At 43.3% G+C, this 22,555-nt stretch overlaps 1 protein-coding gene and 1 long non-coding RNA gene across 6 annotated transcripts in view; one reads left to right on the top strand and one right to left on the bottom strand.

Annotated features, from left to right (window-relative positions):
• Nucleotides 1–22,555, top strand: part of TTLL5 (tubulin tyrosine ligase like 5) — an 899,574-nt gene that overhangs the window by 179,881 nt on the left and 697,138 nt on the right. For 3 of the 5 annotated variants that reach the window (XM_069208446.1, XM_069208448.1, XM_069208444.1), the window contains exons 15-18: nt 881–942; nt 2,036–2,118; nt 18,275–18,316; nt 19,216–19,326. In XM_069208446.1, coding sequence (XP_069064547.1) covers nt 881–942; nt 2,036–2,118; nt 18,275–18,316; nt 19,216–19,326 — 298 coding nt within the window. The remainder of the gene's footprint in view (nt 1–880; nt 943–2,035; nt 2,119–18,274; nt 18,317–19,215; nt 19,327–22,555) is intronic. The other 2 variants (XM_069208447.1, XM_069208445.1) reach the window with 1 other exon arrangement.
• Nucleotides 1–22,555, bottom strand: part of LOC138260193 (uncharacterized) — a 331,452-nt gene that overhangs the window by 128,645 nt on the left and 180,252 nt on the right. The window contains exon 3 of the long non-coding RNA XR_011198832.1: nt 21,595–21,696. This is a non-coding gene — a long non-coding RNA (uncharacterized lncRNA). The remainder of the gene's footprint in view (nt 1–21,594; nt 21,697–22,555) is intronic.

The following is a 22,555-nucleotide window of genomic DNA, read 5'->3' as shown; positions in this document are numbered from 1 at the left end:
TTAGCAGTGTATTCATGTTGGTGTTTATGACTTTTCAGTTTGCCAGGTGATTGCAAACAGATTATCTTAATATTTTCTGTAAAAGGACGGATGTCCTACACATATTTGCACAATATGTCATGAAATCCGATGATAAATTCAGTATCTAAACCACAGGGTTAAGGAAAAAATCCATGCTAGCACACTTTGGGCCATATGTACGAACACTTTTTCCCCATAGACAGAATGGGTAAAAACCTTTGATACATCTGGCCCTTAATCTCTCCATACAGTCCTAAGAGATTAAATGATCGTCTTTGTGAACTGAGTTTGGCATCTTCCTTTACTTCCTTTAGAAATGGCCTCGAAGCTCACCTGCTCCTCCAGTATCTACAAATTACCTAATCAACCCTCTCATTTCAGTTATCTCAAAGACAACTCTCCCCTGCTGAATTAATTCCTTAACTGGCCAACATAATATCTGCCTACACTAATACCAGTAGTCACATGTTTCTCTTCCTGTAAAATGTCCAGAGTTTACAAATGCTAACTAAAATAATAAAATATTATTCACTGAAAACCAGCATGGCCCAAACTGTTATTCCAGTGACATATTTGACAAATAAAATAGTGCTCTGCAATCTCAACGTGCTTGTTTTGAAATTGTAATGTTCAGCAGAAGAGCATCAACAATGACTTTAACACTCCATCATACAGACCTCTTGCTTGTTATTTTTTCAAAATGAATCACCGTGTATATCATATCATGTTCTAAACCCTGCTTATATTATGATAGATACTGAACTAGTTCGTGAATTTTGTAAATTCTTTTGTGCTATAGAAAACAATTCAAGCAGATAATAATAAAATCATCCAATTTCTTCTTCTTGCATGTGGACAGTGATGCTCCTTTGGATATGAAGGTGAAAGCTAGTATGCTCTCTGACATGTTTACACTTGTGGGTAAGTTCACATATTGCGGTACGTACTAAGCAGTACAACCTTCTGTTGTGGGGAGTCAAAGTTAAACATGTATGTACAACTATAGTTTGGGAGATTTCTTTCCAGTCTTGAAGCACAGTGTACATTTTAAGCTTGTGTGTATTTTCCCTCAGTATGACTGTTATAAAACTACACAGGAGCTGCTCCTTCATTTAAATTAGCAAAATATCCTTTACTTCACATCTAAATCATTCAAAGCAAGGATCCATCATGAATACCTGAGACATGACCTTGGAGGAGGACGTTTTAGAAGACAATTGTGTTGGCACTGTAGTTTGAAAGCTCATCTAATACTGAGGCCAGATTTGGTTAGGCCCACTTTGAACTTCTTGTTGCTATGAATCTTGTTACCATTCCTTCATGTGTTCCCAGCCCGCACCACTACTGCCCAGCTCCATCATTACCCAGATCCACTGCCAGACCAGCTCCACTCCCATCAGCATCGGCTGTTACACCACTACCCCCTCCTCCACCGCAACTCAGCATCTGCACCTCGACCAGCTGCCACATCACCTCCCAGGTGCTCCACTGGCACACATGGTCACCACAACCACACAGCTCCACCTGGCGCCACTCAACAGTTCACAAAGAGAATTTAGCTTTGGATGTAAAGCATTCGATCATAAGTATATGCTAATTTCTATTTTTCTCCTCACTTTTTCAGTATGGAGACCTAGTCAAAGGCATTCTGATGGATCCAGTTCCTTATTCACTGTCTAATTCTGTTTAGAATTAGTGTTATTGACGCCCAGTAGTTTGTGCAGTTACCAGTGATTACATGTAGCCTACATGCCATTGTATCTCTTTCTTAAATTGCCTAATCTGCAGGCCACAGTATAACAAGGAGTGTAAGGTCGAGTTTGAGAAGAGAGAATTAACCGGGCCCGTAGTATCACTGACAGTGGGATTGGGTTTGATGAATGGTCTCCGCTCCTCCTTGTGACATGAAAGTAAGAGGGGGGCTAACTGTTCTCCTCATTTCGTGTGATCTACCCCTTTCAATTGTGTATTGTGTATTGTGATGGTGACAGTTTTCTTTTCTGTGCCACTCCAGGCGTAGTCTGCCAGGATCCCACACAGCGTCCTGGCCGTAACGCCCCACTTGAGCCTAAGCGGAGCCATCTCCTGAAGCAACAGGTATGCATCCTTAGGGCCCTTCGCCACTAAACGAACACTTGTGCATCTGGCAAGAGGGAAACAGTGGGGGTGAAAGGCACAGCTTGAATAACCTGACAGAGCGAGAAAAAGGGAGAAACAAAAAGACACATTTTCCTTCTGAAGTGCCTCTGTTTTTGGTTTCAGCTTTATTTCAATTATATTGCAGGTACAAGAGGAAGAAGAAGGCAATTGTGTCTGAAAGATGACATTGTACTAATCTTTGGGATTTGTGCTTTGTGAGATCACAAGAAGGAAAGCGGTTTAAATGCTTGCCCATCAGTATGATATTTCTTTGTCATTTGCACATTATTTTAAAGTTGTTGTTTTGGATCATAGCTGGATGAAAGAGTGGTGTATGCTTTTCTTTTCCGATTCAACTTTTCTCCTCAGTTTTGTTACTCTGACTGTTATCTGTCTTTTCACATAAAAAATATATGTAGCTTGTTTTGTTGCTTGAAGTTCTCAAAACAGGGTTAACTTTAGAAGCTTGAAGAGATTCAAAAGAAAAGAGTTAATTCTGATAACTGACTGTCAAGTTGTCCTGAGCAGTGTCACAACCCTCAATGCTGCAAATCGATATATAACAAATAGACTGGATGAGGGCAATTTTTAAAAACGATTTCCCTATAGCAAAGTTTCTATAAATATTGGACTGTTTTATTTAATGTGTTCGGAAAATTGCCAACATGTATTTCACAACTTGAACAACCGAACGTTGCTTCTTCCGGGGGAGTGTATTTTACATTTGATTCCAAAATCTAGCAAAATGACATTGTTTTTGGTTGAGCAATTCTGAAGCATTATTTTGTTTTCTTGAAAACCAAGGTACTTTTCAAACTCCGGTGCTGTTTGGTTCTTGGCCAGTAGTAGTTCCATGCGTAAGATAACTCTCCCAGATAGCATGCACCTCTGCCCAGGTGCATGTTCTGCCTGCTGTTGTTATCCTAATTTTTGTAGCTCCTCTTTCGGCACAGAATGCCTTGTCTTTTGTTTGAGAAATGGCACCAAAACAGATGTTGCCTATCACGCCAGTTCTATTTTCATAATTGACAATAGACAGGGCAGTTTCAGATGCAGTAGAATGCATTTGGATGGCCAACTTTGAACCTTCTATAGACCTTATTAAGGCTTCAGTTAAGAACATTCTGATGGGTACATCTACCTTTGGATCCCTACCTTTTGAATATACCAAAGCACCAGAATTCTACAGAAACTTTTCTTGACAGCCCTCTCATGTCGACGAGGACATTACGATGCCCATGGCTCCACTCATGACTCCGCGTGACATCAGTGGAGCAATAAGAAGCCCTCTTCGGGGTGCTGACGTCAGTGTCCTTTTTTCTGCACCTTTGCCACGGACTCTTGAGACATTTTTTCAAAGAAATTGTAACTTTGTTGCAGAAAAAAAAAAGTCTACTCCAAGGAAGTCTGGGTTCAAGCCCTGCAGGGAATGTGAGGGTCAGATTTCTGATCACTGATCCTCATGAAGATTGTCTTTGGTGTCCTAGTTCGGACCACAACGTCCGTGCCTCTTCATCATGCCAGAAGATGAATCCCAAGGCTTTGATGGAGAGAGAGGCGTAGCTCTTCATTGCCAAGGCAAGAAAGGAGAAAAGAGGACGTCGGAAGTCTTATCCTCGTTTGGAGTCACCATCTCCCCATTCCTTGAACTCATCAAAGAGGAAACATAAGAAGTGGCGTCATAGCTCCCAGCATCAATCTTTGAGATAAGAGTCACTGAGGTTGGTGTCTCCGCATCCGAAGTCACCTGAAGATAGAGGTGAGGTTGCTCCAGCCTCGTCTCCTGTAGCCCTTTCGATGTCACCGTTGAGTCCCAAGCAGCTTCCGACTTCGCCTGGATGTCCTGAGGAAGCTCTGTGAGTGATTTTGTCGTGAAATACCACTGGTGTCGTTCCTGCAGTTTATTCAGGTATCCTGGCCTCCTCCAGCTCCGAGGAAGGAGAGCCCTTTGCCAGTCGAAGTTCAGCAGGAGTCAGTGACGCTGATTGGGACCTCTCTGATGTCAGTTGGATCTGCTCCGGCATCACGCAATTCAACACCAATACAGTTATCCACTTCTACACTGGTATCAAACTCTGTCGCGCTGTTTTCTATGTTGCCGATGCATGTACTGGCTTCTCCGACACCATTGTTGAAGTTGAAACATAGGTCTTGGAGGGAGGCGTAAAGCCTTCTGGAATAGGAGCAGTATTTTTTTGCAGAAAGAGACCCTGATATGGAGGAGGGTGAACTTGTTTCTTTTGATCCAGCGTTTGGAGGTTCAGAGGTAGCGAGTGGATTGGAGCTGGTGTTGCCGAAAGGCATTCATCCTCCTGAGGTGACTTTGTACCACTCAGTTATTAGGAAGGGGGCTGATATGTTGGAATTGCTGCTTCCTTCAACTGAACTCAAGTTTAATGTGCTGACTGAGGTACTGCATTCTCCTGCCTCTTCATCAGAGCCTTTATTACCTTTTAATGAAACGCTGACTGAGCCTATTTTGGAGATATGGCAGAAACCTATGTCTTCCACTGCAGTATGTAGACCCATTGTAAGCAGATATAAGCCTGCTCCGGAGGATCCTCTGTTTTTATCCACTCATCCTGCGCCTGAGAGTTTGGTGGTACCTTCAAAGTTAACTCCTGGGTCTTTTCTGGCAACTTCTGCAGACAGTAAATCAAAGAAAATGGAACAGTCTGCAAAGAAAGTTGTTTCCTTTGGTAGTATGGCTTTAAAGTCAACCAATGCAACTTGTTTGTTAGGACGATACGTTCATGCTCTGATGGAGTGAGCCAAAACAGTTGTTAGAAATTGCCTGAGAATGTTCACAGGCACTTTACAGAACTGTTGAACGACAGTCAGGCAGCTGCACAACACGTCATTCAGTTGAGCCTGGATAGGGCTGATTCGGTGGCTAGAGCGATGGGGACTTCAGTCGTTATAAAGATGCATGCATGGCTGATAGGATCTGGTTTCTCGCCAGATGTGCAGGCTATCCTTGCGGATTTGCAGTTTGATGGGTCAAGACTTTTTGGCACCAAAGCTGATTCCGCCTTGGAGAGATTCAAATGCAAAGATAGATGCGGAGCTGTCCATCAGCCATCATCCTCCTCCTCTTTTTCCACCCTGGTTAATGTCACAGGAAAGCAGCCTTAGTTTTGCCATCTTGGAGCATGCTTTGCTGGTTGGAAGACAGGTGTCCCATTTTCTACCACAATGGAGATCCATTACATCGGATCAGTAGGTTTTGGATGTAGTATGAAATGGGTACTCCCTACCCTTCCAGGAATTTCCCACACCCTTTCCTCCCCAACAAGGTTTTTGTTCTGAAGAACATCTTTTACTCCATCAACAGAAGGTCCAATCCCTACTTCAAAGGGGCGCAGTAGAGTTGTTTCCAGAGCAGGAACAGCGTCAAGGATGCTATTTCTGGTACTTCTTGAGTCCCATAAAGGCCGGTCGTTTACATCCGGTCCTGGACCTCAGGATTTTGAACTGGTTCCTCAAGCAGGAAAAGTTGAAAATGCTTACTCTTGCACAAGTGCTTTTTGTGCTTGAAAAGGAAGACTGGATGATCCGGATCGATCTGCAGGATGCGTATTTGTCCCATTCCCATTTTGCAATCTCACAGGAAGTAGCTTGGCTTTATGGTGGCTTTCAGCATTACCAGTTTGATCTAACTTCCTCACCTCGAGCCTTCACGAAGGTGATGGCAGTGGTCGCAGCCCATCTCAGAAGTTGGGGAATACCAGTATGCTCTTACCCAGACGATTGACTGATCAAAGCTGCTGCATCACTTGTAGTGGACAACTCAGTTGTACAACCTGGGGTTGTCTATCAACGCGCCCAAGTCCCACCTAGAGCCTTCTCAGTACAACCTGTTCATAAAGGCAATACTGAACACTATAGTGAATGAGGCCTAGAGGATTCTGGACGTTCTGGCTATGATTCAGATGTTTCTAAGAAGCTATGGTTCCAGGTCTGAAGGTTCTGTGACATAGGTCTGATAGCCCCTTGCATTCTGTTGGTCACCCATGCACGCTGACACATGAGGGCCCTCCAGTGGTGCCTCCGCTGGCAGTGGTTTTAACACAACTAGGATCACAAGGAGTTGGTCAGTATCTCCAGAGACACTGCAGCGGATCTTCGATGGCGAGGTGTGTTCGACAATCTGTCTCAAGGGAAGCTGTTTTCCCCTCCTATTTGGTGGCCACGGTGATAACAGATGTTTCCACTCTAGGGCATGGAGCTCATCTGGGGGATCTGAAGAGCAAAGGACTTTGGTCTCCAGATGAAAGACTGTTTCATATCAGTCTATTGGATTTGTCGGCAGTATATCTGCCAGTCAAGGACTTTCTCCCATTTGAGGTCAGTCGGTGCAGGTCTACACAGACTTTGTGGTACTGTAGGAAAGTAGCCTCCTTTCTAGCATGGTTACCCCCACATTTTGGCCCGTTTGTCAGTGTGTTTGACTGTATTCACTGGGATACTGCTAACCAGGACCGCAGTGATTATGCTCTCTCCTTCAAACTTGGTTGTTGGAACCTTTTTCGACCCACATTGACATGCTGGTGCCCCCATGTAAGTCCCTAGTATATGGTATCTAGGTATCCAGGGCATTGGGGATACCAGGGGATACCCATGGGCTGCAGCATGTATTATGCCATCCATGGGGAGCCCATGCAAAGTGCTCTCCAGGCCTGCCATTGCAGCCTGCATGAAAGGGTGTGTGCACCCTTTCTCTACCAGGTCACTGCACCAGGTCACTGTAAGTCACCCCTATGGTAGGCCCTCTCAGCCCAGAGGCCAGGGTGTAGGCACTAGCAGAGGTGGCCCCACAAAGTCCAATTCCATTTTCCTGGACTTCGTGAGTGCGGGGACGCCATTTTACACTTGTACTTGACATAGGTCACTACCTGTGTCCGGCTACATAATTGTAACTCCGAACCTGGGCATGTTTGGTATCAAACATGTTGGATTCATACCCCAATACTGTTGCAAGTATTGGAAGTATGATCCCATGCACTCTCGGGGCTCCTTAGAGGACCGCCTGCATTGCTGCCACCAGTCTTACAGGGTTTTCCAGGCAGCCCAAGCTGCTGCCATCCCTCAGAGAGGTTTCTGCCCTCCTGCTGCTTGATCTGATCAAGCTCAGGAAGGCAACAGAAAGGATTTCCTTTGGGAGAGGGAGGTAACACCTGGAAATAGGTGTGACTGGCTTGGGAGGGGTAGCCTCCCCAGGCCACTGGTGTGCTTTGAAGGACACATTTGGTGCCATCCGTGCATAAACCAGTCCACACCGGTTCAGGGACCCCCAGTTCCTCCTCTGGCCCAAAAGTGACACTTCCCTTTCCATCACTTCCTCAGCGGCGGTGCCCAGACCTCCTCCAGAGGGTCCTGGGGTTCTGCCATCTTGTTTCCAAGATTGGCAGGGAACTCTGGGAGCATCTGAGTGGCCAGACCAGGCAGGTGATGTCAGAGCTGCCTCCTGATAGGTGCTTACATGGCTAGGTGACCAGTCCCCCTATTTAGGGTCTCTCTCTTGGGTGAGTCCTCAGATTCGGCTTGCAACATTTGGGCAGTACGCCTCTGCAACCTCCACGTTGACTTCTGGCCTCTGGAACTATGACTGGAACCTCCAGGACCCGACAAGCTGCCTCCAAGAAGAATAACTCTTCTGCAACATTGTTTCCAGGGCTCGTGCCAGCAATTGCAACATTTCCACCAACTGTGCATCCACTGAGGGAGGTGTGTCTTCAGTCTGCACTAGAAGAAAGAAAGAATCTCCCTTGGAGTGAAGAAGTCACTCCCTTGCATCCGCAGGCACCTGCTGCAATGACTACCGGCTGAGTGGATCTCCTCTCATCCTGAGCTGCGTGGATCCTGCATCATGGGTGGTGGTCCACAGTAGTCCTCCTGGTCCTCTCTGCCAGCTGTTCAACGTGGGTGAGGTAAGCCCTTGCCTTCCCACACAGCACAGTAGCCCCATGCACTGCATCCCTTGCAGCTGCCAAGGCTTGTTTGCATCTCCTCCAAGGGATCTTCTAGTAACGTGTAGCTCCAGTCCCCAGCACTCCTTCCTGCATCGCACAGCCATCTGCGTGTTTGTCCTGCGGTGAGGAATCCCCTTTCTGTAGTACTGCGTGGGCTCCTTCTGCAACTTCTGTGTTCCCATCCTTTGGAACGCCTGTGGGTGCTGCATCCGCACACCCACGAGGGCTTCTTATGACTCCATCCATAGCCGCATGCGGAGCCATGGGCGTTGTGACGCCCTCGTCGAAGTGGGAAAGCTGCCAAGAGATGTTTCAGTGGAATGCTGGCGTATTGGAATATGATGGGGAGTCTTCGGGTTCCCACTTAGTAGCCTTACATTCAGATGACACTGTGCATCCCTTGTGTGTGAAGTGGTTGTTAATGTTTTTTTTTCTCTAGTTCATATATTTTTTCCTGGAGAGCTGACAATTGTGCTGGAATCTTTGAGGGTGTGCTGTGGGTGCTTAAGGAAAGGTTCTGTTGGCCCATTGTGTAAACGAAATCAGGAATGGCTGATTCACTCCATATCATAATCTGTACCTGCCTCTGGAGGAGTTCCGTTTTTATAATTCACTGGGCTTCCGTCTGGTGGTTTCGCAGCAGGTTCGTCAGTGTGCCTCCCCACTGTTCTGTTACTGGATTTTTGTGAGAATTTTCCTTTGGGTTTAACTTTGATCTGATTGCATCACTTCTACCTTTCTTCCTTATATGGTGGAGAGGCACTCTTGTTAGAACAGGGCATGTGATTTTACTTAGAGGAATTCAACTGGAAAAAGGGCAACATGTAGATCTATCAGTTTTATATTTGTTTTCGTGCCTTCTACGTCCCATGCTTTGGATCGTCTCTCATTAGGTTCTCCACTCCATACAAACCTTAATACCTAATTGTGTTACTGTGTATAACTGAGCCTAGGTGAAGCCACTTGGTGTTGATATGCTTAACTCCTAACGTGTTGATAGGTGTCTTAGTTGCAGACTTCCCAATTGTCAAGACTGCACGTAATTGTAATGAATTACATATTTTAGGGGGAGGTATTTTTTTCCCCAGGGAAACTACTGTATGTAGTACACTGTGCGTTTTCTTTGATCTGGCTAGCTTGGTGGAGACTTTCCTTGTGGAGCTTGGCTGATGTGTTTTATCTTTGCTGTTTTCAGCTCTCAGGGAGACCTGATTTGGTCATAGTTTCTGATGTATTTGTTGTTTGGGGCATACACAGTTGCATTATTTCTGTTCTATTTTTTATCTATATTTTAGTTTGGTCTGTGTTCTACCTTACTATCATTCTGCCAGACGTAGTAGTGCTGCACTGTAGGCTTTTGCCTCGCTCTCTATCCTTTCATATTTAATTTTTTTCCTTACGAAATAAGAAAGTAGGAGGGCTTCTGTCTGGCTTTGTGTGTTACATTGTTAATTTTGCCAATTTCCTTGCTGTGCAATTCTCGACGGATACTCTGGCCCACAGAAGGCCGAGACGGCACTGTAGCTAAGCTATATATATATCTATAGATATATATATCCTTCCTTCCTAGTGGCAGTTTCTTTAGAAAAATCTTTTGAATTTTTTTTTTTTTTTTTTTTTACTTGCCTACATTTTTGCCTCCGGTTGACAAATAATTTCTAAAATTTTACAAAACAATTTGCCGCTCACGTGAGCTGCTGTCTGGAATGTTTCACATTGATCTGTCAAGTGGGGGCTGACAAAAAGGGGGGGGGGGTGTTCCTAAACTCTTTTCCCCATTCATTTTTCCATAGGGATTTTGAACAGGGAGAGCTCCCGAACAACGGGACGGAATAAAACCAAAATTGGCAGGAAGGTAGCTCTTGGTCCAGAAAGCGACCTTTTTGTTAATTGGTGTTGATCTGTTCAGCAGTTTTTGAGTAATTAAAGAAAATCCAAATGTGTATATATAGGGACACAAAGGCTTTGCAAACCTTGTGCTGAGATCTGATTGGCTGCCCACACTTCAACAAGGAAGAGTTGTCAGCCATCTTGGGACTCAGAAATTCAGGCAGGGAAACAGAGGAAACATTGCTCCCACAGAGAGGAAACCGCCTAGCAGCTCCTTCTCTGTGAGAGCAATGCTGGCTCCCACAGAAGATGGGGAGCCAGCTGGGACCGCTGGTGCCTTCACGCTCCCCCGCTGTACTCAACATTGTCACAGGGTACCGTGTGGGGACACCCAGGTCACATGTCCAGGCCTTGGGGGATGGGGTCACCCCCTCCCCCCAAAAAATTTAAATAATTAGGCTATGCCCAGGAGATTGGGCCCACGGGGTTGAGATCAGCCAACCTCCCCTGCCAAAAATGTAAATGTTTAGGCTGGGCTCCGTGGGGATGGGAACCCTGGGACCGAGATCAGCCTGGGGAGGGGAAGGGCATGAGGGATTGGATGGTATGAGGTTGGCTGCAGGGGCTTGGCCACAGGCCAGGCCCTGCAGCCAACCCGCACAGCCAGGTTTTTATAGGGGTTGACACAGGGCCTGGCCACAGGCCAGGCTCTGCGGCCAGGTGCCACCACTCACCGCTGAAGGCCGTGCGCGGTGGTGGTTGGATTAACGTATAGTAATTAAATTTACTTTACGTTTAAAAAAAAAAAAAAGTAGAAATTCACTAAAACAAAAAAAGGTTACAGGGACATTTTAGTTCGGAAATAGAATTAAAAAAACACAGAAATTCACTTAAAAAAAACAAAAGTTACAGGGACGTTATATTTAGGCTCCCATTTTAAACATACCACACTATAAAAATTCACCTGCTATACTTAGAGGTACCTCAAGTAACTACAACTCGTGCTGTAAGGTAACTATAACTCGTGCCCTCGCCATGCACTGCTAATTACCCCACAAATTACAGCAGTCATGATGTCTTTGATAACATCATTGCTAATGTTGCAGTAACATCTGCAGTAAAATTATTGATAAGATAATTGTGCATGGCGGGGTGCGATTTATAGTTAGCTTAGGGCAAAAATTATAGTTACTTGAGAAAACTGTAACTATAAGAGGTGAATTTCTATGGTTTAGTACGCTTAAAATTTGAGCCTAATTATAACGCCCCTGGAACCTTTGTTTTTTAAGTGAATATATATATATGTATATATATATCTGTCTCGCTCCAAGAGCCATATCTTTTTTGCTCTCCAGGAGTGTCATTAGGCATTATTATATCCACCCTGAGGTTGCATGAAGAGAGGCTTTTGTGGGACCCTTGTTGAGTTTCCTCCTTCAATACATCTCCACAGCAGTAATGCTTTGTATTGATCCATTAAGTGAGGAATTTCAGGTAGACATGTTAATCAGAAGATTTAATTACCATTGGTGACAATATTTCTGCTACATACTCCACCGGCAGGTGGCTCATCTCGTCCACTTTCCTGTTCTGAAGAGTGTTGTATGTCAGTTTTTTGCACTGCATTTGTTTCACCTCCACAAAGCCAGCTCTGATGTTATGTGGTGGGGAGAAGCAATCAAATGTGGACGGTTGTGCTTATTCTCTCATATTATAAAAGGGTTGAATTCCAGAGCACAGAAAACAAAGGCAAACCAGCCTCAATTTTTTTTTTCTGCTGCGTCTTGGGCTTTGTGCATAATGCTACCAAGGACATTTATCTAGGAGTTGGTATGTAGTACTAAGTCTGGTTGTACACCACCTACTTATCTCAAGATCTTCAGTAGATGGTCCTGCACTGCCATTTGGTCACAGAACATTTTTCACTGTATCTGTGGATGAGCAACTCACCAGATGTTAATCCTTGGCCATTACTGCTAAGTCACTGGGTTTCCTCAGCAAATCTGTATCTCAGTCATTTCAAAGACCTGCTTCTGTGAACCCAGGACACATAACCAGGACCCTACAGCAGTTTCCTGGTTTTATTAAATACAGAAACCACCAGGCCTGAATAGAAAGCAGAAGGGATTTCTTCTCCCCTGATTCCCAGACCTGACTCTGTCAGAGATTTTAGAGTATCCACTGGGATGAGGTGAAAGTCTTCATTTCCACCTTTCTATATGGAAATCCGTTATGTGGGACCGGTGGACCCTCATGTCATGTCACTTCAGGATTCCTGTTCAGACCCACCAGCTCTCCATCATTCCCCTCCAGACTCAAAAGATTCTGCCGTAAGTGCAGAGGTTATAAGATTTGCGAGCTGTAGCATTTGTTCCCCATTGGGGTTCTACTCCTGGTTATTTATGGTAGACAAGAGGACTAGGACTCTTCATAAGATCTTGGACTGCCACCTCTCCAGCCCTATCCTTCTCATGTATTCCTTTGAAAAGGGCACAGAGGCACATTTTTTTCAGAGGCACAAATGGGTCATGGCCCTATGTCACAGATGCCAAGAATTACACCTTTTGTGATCCAACGGGGTCTCATGCATTGGGGATTAGAGATTTGTTGTTTGGGGGTGGCAATACTAGTTCCAAATGCAACGCTTTTGGCTAAGGTCAGTCCTACAGGGCTTCCCTATGGTAAGTGCTGTGGTTGCAGCCTTCCATTGCCAGCTGCATTCCATACCTTCCCTTATCCCGATCACTAGTAAATACTCCACCAAAGAAGACGTCCAACTCTCTTGACTTGTTTCCTTTCCTTGCTTTATAGTATTGGTCTTTCAGTCGAAGTGAGGAACTAATCGCAGGTTCTCAGCCAGTTCCATTTTTTTATTTGGGCTGTGCTAGGTAGCAGCTACAATACTGAAGAATGTTAAATAAAATAAAATAAAAATGGGGTGATGTCTCAAAGGAAAGTGCGGGTGATAGCATCCTGTATCGAAGTAGCTTTGTTTTAATAGCCTACAATGTACTGAACGTACTGGAAGCAACTCTGTCTTGGATTCACCTGGAGGCCGAAATTGGACCTGAAAAATCTATATATCAAGAGATCTGATATTACCCACTTCAGCCAAGAATACAATTTGGTACATCAGCATGTTTCTTCTATGGACTTGGCTGGGTAGTCCAAGAATCAAACTAATTAAATTGGCTGTCTCTTTAGTTGTGTCTTTTTGGTTGGTGAGCTGACTTGGATAGTACACTTTTGCATTTGTCCCCTCTGACAACTGCTGTTAAATATTACCCAACTCTGAATGGTACTCATGTTATCGACCTCAGAAGGATGAAAAGCTCAGTGGACCTGAAAGAATATGAACATATGACCTTCTGGCTACACACAAGCCTTTTTAACAAATGCATCAGTCAACTGAGCTGTATTATGGGCTATATTTGTTTGTATCTAGACAAAACTACAACAGCACTCTTGTTGGTTCCTGGATTGGTAGAAATCCCAAATCTATTAGATATCTTCATCTTAGGTTAGAAGGGCCTGTACTTTTATGCATGCCCCTCCCATGGCTCTGCTTTCCAGGGACAGTTTGAAACTCAAGACTCTGTACTGGATGTTCCATGATTTAGATGGGGCCTTTTATGACAGGTACTGATAGTAGGAAGTCATACATCTGGCATCAGACCCCTGCTTTAGGAGAATGGCTGTATTAGCAGCTGCACCTAGATCGTAATTGTTTCTTAAGAATTTTATCTTCAGCAACTTGGGCCTGTCATAGCACTGTCTGAATGTTCTATATTCACCCAGAAGTATGTGCCAAGGGATTAGTAGAAAAGTAGAAGGCTATTTTACCAGTAGGGCATAGTCAAGATTATCCTATCCACTTCTTTCTCCCAGGAATCGTGCGTAGTTTTAGAAGTAGTCTACAAAAAATGGGACAGAACATGTTTCGCCTTCTAAAACTATGTATTCATTCACCACTTCCAGGGTTATTAAATACATTTCCACCACTTCAGTCTCTCAGCTGCACGGAGTTACAGAGTCTCAATTTTGTTCACAAACCTTTTGAACATTTCACCACCAGAGACATTAGACTTAGGTAAATACTGATTTCCTTGTTGCTATAAACTCAGATAAAAAGATCCGCCAGTAGCATTCTCTGTCACGTGCTTGCCTTAATATTCTTTCCACTGGGATAGGGAAGATCTTGTTGCACACAAAATGTGGGGTTAACGAAGAAATGCTGAGCTTCGTTTTCAACAAATTATTTGCCTGAGTCAGTAAGAGCTCTGCAATGTGTAAATCCCCAGAAATGTCTGAGTCCAACTCTAGAGAGTACTGCTCATTTGTTTCCAAGACATTGTATTACTAAAGAGATTTCACACCTGGCAATCAGGATACCACAGCTTCTGTTAATGGTTGGGTGGTCTGTTCAGTGCATACATTTATCTGATTAGTGTCCCCTCCCATCATGGCAGGAATTTTCACACACCTTTTGGCAAGGTTCTCCTTCTATACAGTCAATAAAACATTTGCCTCTCACATTTCCCTTTATGTATTTCTGCTGTTAAACCTTCATATGAACCTGAAAACAATGACACAGAAAATGACACCACTGTCTTTCCCATCATCCATTTTGACAGGAAGTGACACCACTGCCTTTCCCAACATCACTTCCTGCTTTTCCCTATTTCATCAGCTCTTCCGGGCGTCCTGTCACCTAGACGTCCCTACCAAAGTGCAGATGCAGACAAGCCCAGGGTCAGGTATGGCCTTGAGACAGAACCCCTGTTCAAGTGAAACTTACAAGGTAAGATAAAATCACGTGCACCACCCACCACCCCAAACTGTCAGTCCCCACAATCACACCCAGATGTCGACGACCCAGTCATTCATGTATCATTATCACAACATTAAGACCCAACCTTGCACATATTTCACTAACTACCACACATTTCAACCCCTGCTCATTATGCTTGCTCCACAGTACAGCACCCAACATGGCAGACCTCAGCACCTATCGCAAGTTTGACACCCTTTTCATTATAAAAACATGTCTCACGCCCACATCTTTGTACATCCTAGATGTCCCTTTACCCATAGACTACAGCATCCATTGTGTGGCCTGCACATATAAGAGGGGAGGAAGTCTTGCTGTCATTCATAAGTCTTCCTGGCCACACCCCAGACAATACAAGCTAAAAAAAAACAAGAGACACCCTCTTCTACCTCATCATTACACTGTATGTGGTAGAGCATGTCACACAACCAACACATTTTAAAGGCCACATCCTCGATCTTGTCTTCTCAACATCACCAAAAATCTAGTCAAAACCACCCATACCCCTGGACAGTACCAACCACTTTACCATGACTATCTCCCTGCTCACCATCTTTCCAGAAAACCAAGGTCAACACAAAAGAGAATTCCAAACCTTCAGAGCTTTCAAGGACAGCTCCATTGACAACTTAATACCTGAACTACTCTTTTATCCTATCAATTCCACGTCTGATACCAACATACTTCTAAACAACTCCCACAATTTTTGGAAAGCTATGCGAACGTACATGCCCCAATTAGAACATGCAAGTGCAAGGAAAAGCCTTCAGCAATCTTTTATTCCAAACACCTTTGCTCACAGTTAATGATCCATCTGAAGAAAGAAAAGAAAGTGGAAGAAAAACAGATCTCCCGAGGACCTCTTCTTACTGAAGTCCCTCCGTAGAACACGCAGACAGCTCATGACATAAGCTAAACCAGAGCACTATACCAACACCATTAATGAACACATCAAGAGAAACAGAACACTGTTCAGTACCATCAAGCATTGCATCAAACCCCACTGACTTCACCTATCCCTCACTCCCCAGAAAAGTGCTATGCCATCAACTTCTTCTTCAATGAAAAATATAGAAGATTCAACCTCACATTTAAGACACCAAACCTGCTTCCTTTCCTACATCCACCCTTCTTCTAGAAGCCTGCAGTGGTCAGCCTTCAAAGCCCTCTCTCCCATATCTTGGTGACATACTGAACTTTCTCAAAGCTGCTTCTTATGAAGTTGTCAGCCAATATGGAACACCATCCCCGTATCCATCAGTGCCTCCCCAGCACCTGGAACAGCATTCTGATTTCTATAAGGACTGCTCCAACGCTACGTCTGTTTAATAAAGAGTTGAAGACTCGCCTCATTGAAGAACTGTAAATCATAATGTATTACCCATCCACAACCCTGCTTTGTCTCCTAATACTCGTTGACTTTATTCTTGTCTTTTACCATGTACAACGTGCTGTTACCTTTTGGCTACGTTTGTGCTATAGAAGTACTGTATGCCTACGTACATACATACATACATGTGTTGGCGCCTAATAGTTACTCAACATAGTGACTCTTGTCCAAGTTAGGCTTAGTCTTAACTTGCTCGAGACGTTCTTGCCCATCACACCTCAGCTGTTTGTATCAACTGTGAGAAAAGGACTAAGATGTGAGTCATGAGGCAGATCATATTTGTAGAGCTGCATACTGATTTCCACCAACTTAGCAACTGATGATTAAGAGATACGCGGAGCCCTGGCCTGCAATCAGGACATGTCAGGAGGAGGGGACATCTACTTCTCATGTTTGCTATTTGAGTGTACCCACCACTACTCCCTTAGCTATAATTTACATTTTGATTGCACCAGAGCTTTTAATTATTTTTTTCCATTTCTTTTGGTGTGTCTGACCTGATAAAACCTTAAGTCTTTCATTTCCCTTAGCTTTAGTGCCTTGACTGCTGACAGAATCCTCTTGTCTTTTCCGTCTGAGACCAAGACCTTGAACATGAGATTAGCGACTTGCTTCTGGGTTCTTTTCAACTCTATATGTACATTTTAACCCCATAACATCTGTCAATGTATAAGGTACTGTCATCAACCTTAAACATTAAATACTGTTGGGGGAGATATGATTTAATAAACCCCACCTTCCACTGCTGCTCCTGGTGATACCCAAGACGTTTCTTAGGACTATGCTGACTGCCCTCTTAGATGCTCTTTTCGAGTCGATAATATTGATATCTTATAACTGTATCGTTCCCTTCCTTTAATTTTGACATCCTTGGCTTTACTTTGCACTTCTTGTTTTCACTCTCCGTTATTTTACTCAACATGGTATGTGATTTGTGCCTCAGTGTTGAGTTTGTCGATTTTTCTTTTTTTCACCACACACTGCGCAGTTGCTTTTCTCTTTTCATCCAAGCGTATCCATCAGTAGATCTTGCTCTGGCAGTGTCTGATTCGGGAAGCAACGTTTGACTGTCATTTTTTAGTGACAAACAAACCTGTCTTAACCTTTTTCCCTTTTCCATTTACCAATGATCCATTAGCCATCTTGTAAAGGCTCCCCAACAACAACGAGGACTTTTACCACCCCTCCAGAGATGGTAGCACCATCTTAAAAACTGACCACAAACTCTGCTGCTAAACGTATGCAAACTAAACTATACTCCGAGTAGACGAGTTGTATGGAAAACGCATGCACAAAGAAACGGCCACGAATGACAAAACATTCTGAGGTGTAAAACTGTCACTTTGTCGTCTTGAAAAAAACGATTTCAGTTATCTTTTCTTGCGACTTAAACAAAGCTGAAGAAATACCCCAACCTATAGAAAGTGGGGGGAGTATTAGTCTCTTAGAGTAAGCAGTCATTCTGCTGTAGAGGTGCATCTCTTAAATGCTGTGTCTTGAGTTATTTGTGAATTGGTGAACTTTGAAGCTGATGCCTTGGTCTTCATCATTCAGGGTGTTTTATCGTTTTGTGGCAGTGAGTGGCTGTTTGGAGAGATGCACTTTACTCTCAAGAGTGTTGTGTACCGTGGAGAGAGCAATGTTGATTGGCCAATTTAAACACAGCACCAATCACATTCTCAATGGGAAACTGGGAGCTTCTCAAATCCCCACCCATCTTGGCTCTCTGCTGCCTGGCGCCAACCTACCACCGCCCTTCACGTTCTTGACGTTTGTTTTAGATTTTGCTTTTCCTGGCACGTGGTCATATTGCTACAGAGTGTGTGTTTATATAAAAAAAATAAACCATGTAAGCTGCTTTTTTGCTGTTGAACGGAAGGAACTAGCCGCAGGGATTTGTCCCCTATCTGAACCTAACAATACTTGGGAACATCTGACTCACAACAGCTGTTCTAATCTCTTCTAGCCTCTTCCAGTTCAAAAACTTTTTTTTTTACTCTTAGTCTCACCGCTCTTCTTTTATTACCCAGTTATCTGGCTCTTATTCCCTTCTCCCATCTCAGTGCTCCTTTTTATGTTATTTTGTTCCAGCGGCCATCCTCCGCACAGACTCGAACCGTGAGCTCCAGGGTGGTAAGTGATGTTAATTTGTCACCACTCTTGGGTGGCAATTTTTAATCCACTACGTTCAGCTGCTGGGGCTTTTTCATTGAAGAGAAGTGCTTCCAAGAGCCCTAATTCTAAAAGACACCCCTAATCAGCTCTTGCAAGCACCACTTTTTTTAAGGAAGGCCACTGCAGCTGTGAATAAGCACTATGCTCTGTTTAATTTGCACATTCTTATTTCACCCTACAATGGGAAATAGCAATTTCCTTTTTCTCAGAATCATATAAGAATGCTGGTCTACAACAAATGAAGCAATGCTATCTTTCAACAGTATTCTCTTCTGTGGTGTATTGGGACAATCATGTGGGCACTTTGTGGCAAGAGAACACCTCTAAAATAAATACGTAAACACACATTTTGGCACACTTAAATGTCCAGCGGTGCCCACATGCATTCGCTTCACTTTGCTTTTTTTTCTTCAGTCCTCTATTTCTCACCCATCCCTGCTTGTGCTTGGGAATTCTTCTTTGCATGTGGTCAGTTTGGGTATTTTCTGCTCCGTCTTTCTTGGTCTAATGCACAAAAGCTATCTGTGGTAATTTCTGCAGAGCGAAGGAGTGAATCAGTGCATAAATGTCCTTGTGGAAGGATTATAGATTCACATGGCTGGTCTGTGAATTGATACTCTCAAGCTACGGACACTAGATGCCACTACTAGTAACATGTTCGTGAATCCTGACACTAATTTTTAGTGGTGATTATATCCTAGCATTAATACAGAGGGGTGGAGAGTTCAAGTTACCAGCAGAGTATGTTGGGGATGCTGAGGATGTTATCATTGCACTATTTTGGTGCTGACTCTCTGCTAGGTAGAGAAGAGTTCAGATAATTAAGTTAGCCATAATTGTCTGTAATGTTTTTGCAGCGTCAACGCCCTATGTCTGCTAGTGATGCTGATGCCAACACCGTGATAACATCTACAAAGGAGAAGATGGGAAAGCAAGCCAACTCAGTGATAGGCCTGTCAATGGATGAGGTGAGAAACTGACCTTTTTAACTAGTGCTAATAACAGACTAAGTTATCTCTGTTCACTGTGAAGTATCTGTGGGATACTAGGGCTGACAAGTTACAATAACTTTAGTTATATTGTGCTATGTTGTTTTGGATTTGTGGTACCCCTGCCTAGGCTCCAAAGTGCCTTCATGGTGCAGTAGAGAACTGCACCGTTGGAGTTGCGTAATAAACAGTAATTGCTGATTGCTGATTGCTATTTTGTAGACATAGTGTGTGTATACACACATATCCTACTGGTAGACTCCAGAAAGCAGTTATAGTTAGGTCTGCTTTTCCATAAATGGAGCTCTTCTGGGTTTGCTAATAACTTTGGCCCCGTTTAATGAATCTTCACAAAGCTTCCCCCCCCCCCCCCGCCCCCACCCCTCCCCTAAAAAAGTCATCCATTTCAGTTTCTTCCTGTTAAGTTTCAGAGTCATTCCGCAAGTGGGAGCCGTGAAAAAAGGGGGGTGCCAAAACATAAAATACCCATGACTTTTCCATAGACTTACTTAGACATGGCTGCAGCAAAAACTGCTCAACTGATTTACACCAAATTCAGCAGGAATCTAGATCTTGGTCTACAGATTGTGCTTTATGTGAGTTGGTGTAAATTCGTTCAGTAGTTTTTGATAAACTAAGGGTAAAGAATAATTGTATATGAGGACGGTTGGGCTCGCGATAGTCTTGCAGGAGGCCCACAAGAGTAGGAATTTAAAAATGGATGCATGTGATTGGTCAATAGGCCTGTTTTTCCTGTGAGCCTTCACTCACTCTCGGGAGTGGGATACTCTTGTGAGTCTTGCGAGAGCGAGCACTCTGATTGGCTCGCTGTTATGTTGGAAATGAAATGGCTCCCATTACTGCTCACAATGAAAAATTTTAGGTTTTGTGGAAATTAAGTAAAAAATCTATATAAGAGGGCAGTAGAAGGGCATGCTGCCCCCCCCCCCCTAGATTTAGAGAGGCGGTGCCTAAGGGATAACTTCTGTGAAGATTGTAAATGTATATTGTTTTTAACTAATTGTTTACGATACCGCAGGACTCTCTAGCCGGATTCTGAATAGTAATAATGAATAAATGAGTTCCCAACACATTCTGTTAGAACAAATGGATATTGTGGTGCTTGTGTCCGAGAGAAAGTGTGTAAGAGACACGTACGGTGATGAGTAGATGGTTAATTTTTTTTTTTTTTTTTTTTTTTAAATGTTACAATCTTCTGAGACTCTCGTGAGAGCTGTCAGAAATATATGGGCTAGAGCAAGCGTTTAGGTGCTCCCGCTATCTCGAGAGTTTGTAAGATGAAAAAGGGAAACAGTACAAACAACATAGATTATGGGACTACAGCAGAGCTCTGAAAAGAGCTGATATATATATATATATATATATATATATATATATATATATATATATATATATATATATATATTGTGTTGTGAAACATTTTTTAATGTTTTGGGTATTTTAAATTGTCCATTGTCAAGTCATCCAACTTGAGATGTGAAAGAAAAACTACCTGCACTCCTTCAAAACAGGAGAAATATAAACATAAAACTGTTTAAAAAAAATACTGCCTAAGGGGCCACGCTTGCTCTTGGATAAACTTGTCCTGGGCAGACCTGCTTGCAGCAAAGCAGCTCTTTATTCAAAAAGCACGGTTATTGTTTGCCTGTGCACTTAGAATCTGTGCTGGCACAGTATCTCCTGGAGCAAATGATGTTGAAGCCCCGGTAGAGTTTCCTTGCTCCGCAGCACGAGCCAACTCTGCCTGTGCAAGCTTTTGCGGATGCATAGTACTCAGGTGTCTCCACACACCTGTGTACTCATGCTGTATTGTTCATTTCTACACCCCCAGCTAAACTCTTTGCTGCAAAGTTTATAGGTGACATACTTTGCCCAATCCTTCTTGGCAGCTGGCCTCATTTAAAAAAAAATTGCCACAGCAAGGATTCCTTGGGTGGCTGAGTTGGTAATGAAGCCCTGGTTATTGATCTGAATCAGATTAAGCCATCATTCTCTTCAAAGCCAAACAGGAAAGGAGAGCAAGACAAATATATCTGCCCTCACCGAAGTCCAATAGTGAAATAAACCAAAAAGGTTGGAATCTACTTTTTCTAAATAAAGACATCCATATAAACCAGAATCCTTCCCTAGGGTGTGCTTCCTCTCACCGACCTTTCCTGAGAGTGTCTTCTGAGACCGCACACAAATACTTCCTTTATATCTTCTATAGAACAATACTTAACTTACTTGTAAATGTACGATCTCATGAGTGGTCCAGGATATCCGAACAAGAAGTACAGCCCCCTTGGAGTTCATGCAGGGAATTGTGTGTCCGGCTCCCACAAGTGTCTCAGGACCACCATAATTTCAGAAAAACAAAGAAAAAAATAAACAAATAAACATCCATCCACCTCTTATAAACTCTTTTATGGATTAGCATTAAGTAATCACTGAAGACAAAATAAAGAACCATATACAAAAGATGACAATGCTAAATTTCTGTGTTTTTTTTTTTTTAATGTTCAAAATGTTGTCACTGAGAAATTTACCTAACTATAACACTGCTTTAACCATTAGTTTTTTCAGTGAATATATATAGATAGATGTATTTCTGTTGTTAAATCATGGTGCCTTCAATCTGTGCAGCATGGAAGAATACAAATAAAATAAGTGATAAAAAGAGTATTTTTGATATGGTGTATATTTAAATATGTTACTGCTAGAGCTTTACCACTCTTGAAAGGAGTGACACAATTAGGAAATCGAGCATCAAAACATATACTTATATATTTTTTCTAAATACCTTACTTCTTTTCTGGTGCGTAAAAAGGATATTTGATGACTAAGATTAGTGACCCACTCGAAACCACCACACCATCACCAAAACACTCAAGCCCATCAGCAAAGCTCTTGCACATATCCTCAATGTTGTCCCACTGCTGAAGAAGCCCTCTGCAGACCCGTTGATGCTCTCAAGATACAGACCTATTTCCCTGCTATCATACCCAGCCAAAGTATTAGAGAAACTCATCAATATATGCTTCACTGACCACCTCATAGCCACCAACATCTCAGTGCCATGCAGTCTGAATTCAGGTGCAGCCACAGCATAGAAAAAACAGTCATTGCTGCCAGATGATATCTTCATGAATCTGGAAAGAGGAGAAATAGTGGCCATCATCCTCCTATACCTCTCTCTATAGCATCT

This window comes from Pleurodeles waltl, chromosome 9 (genome assembly GCF_031143425.1).
Source record: "Pleurodeles waltl isolate 20211129_DDA chromosome 9, aPleWal1.hap1.20221129, whole genome shotgun sequence".
Taxonomy (NCBI): Eukaryota; Metazoa; Chordata; class Amphibia; order Caudata; family Salamandridae; genus Pleurodeles; species Pleurodeles waltl.
Note: the sequence above shows the minus strand (reverse complement) of the source record. Positions and strands in the feature narration are given on the sequence as shown.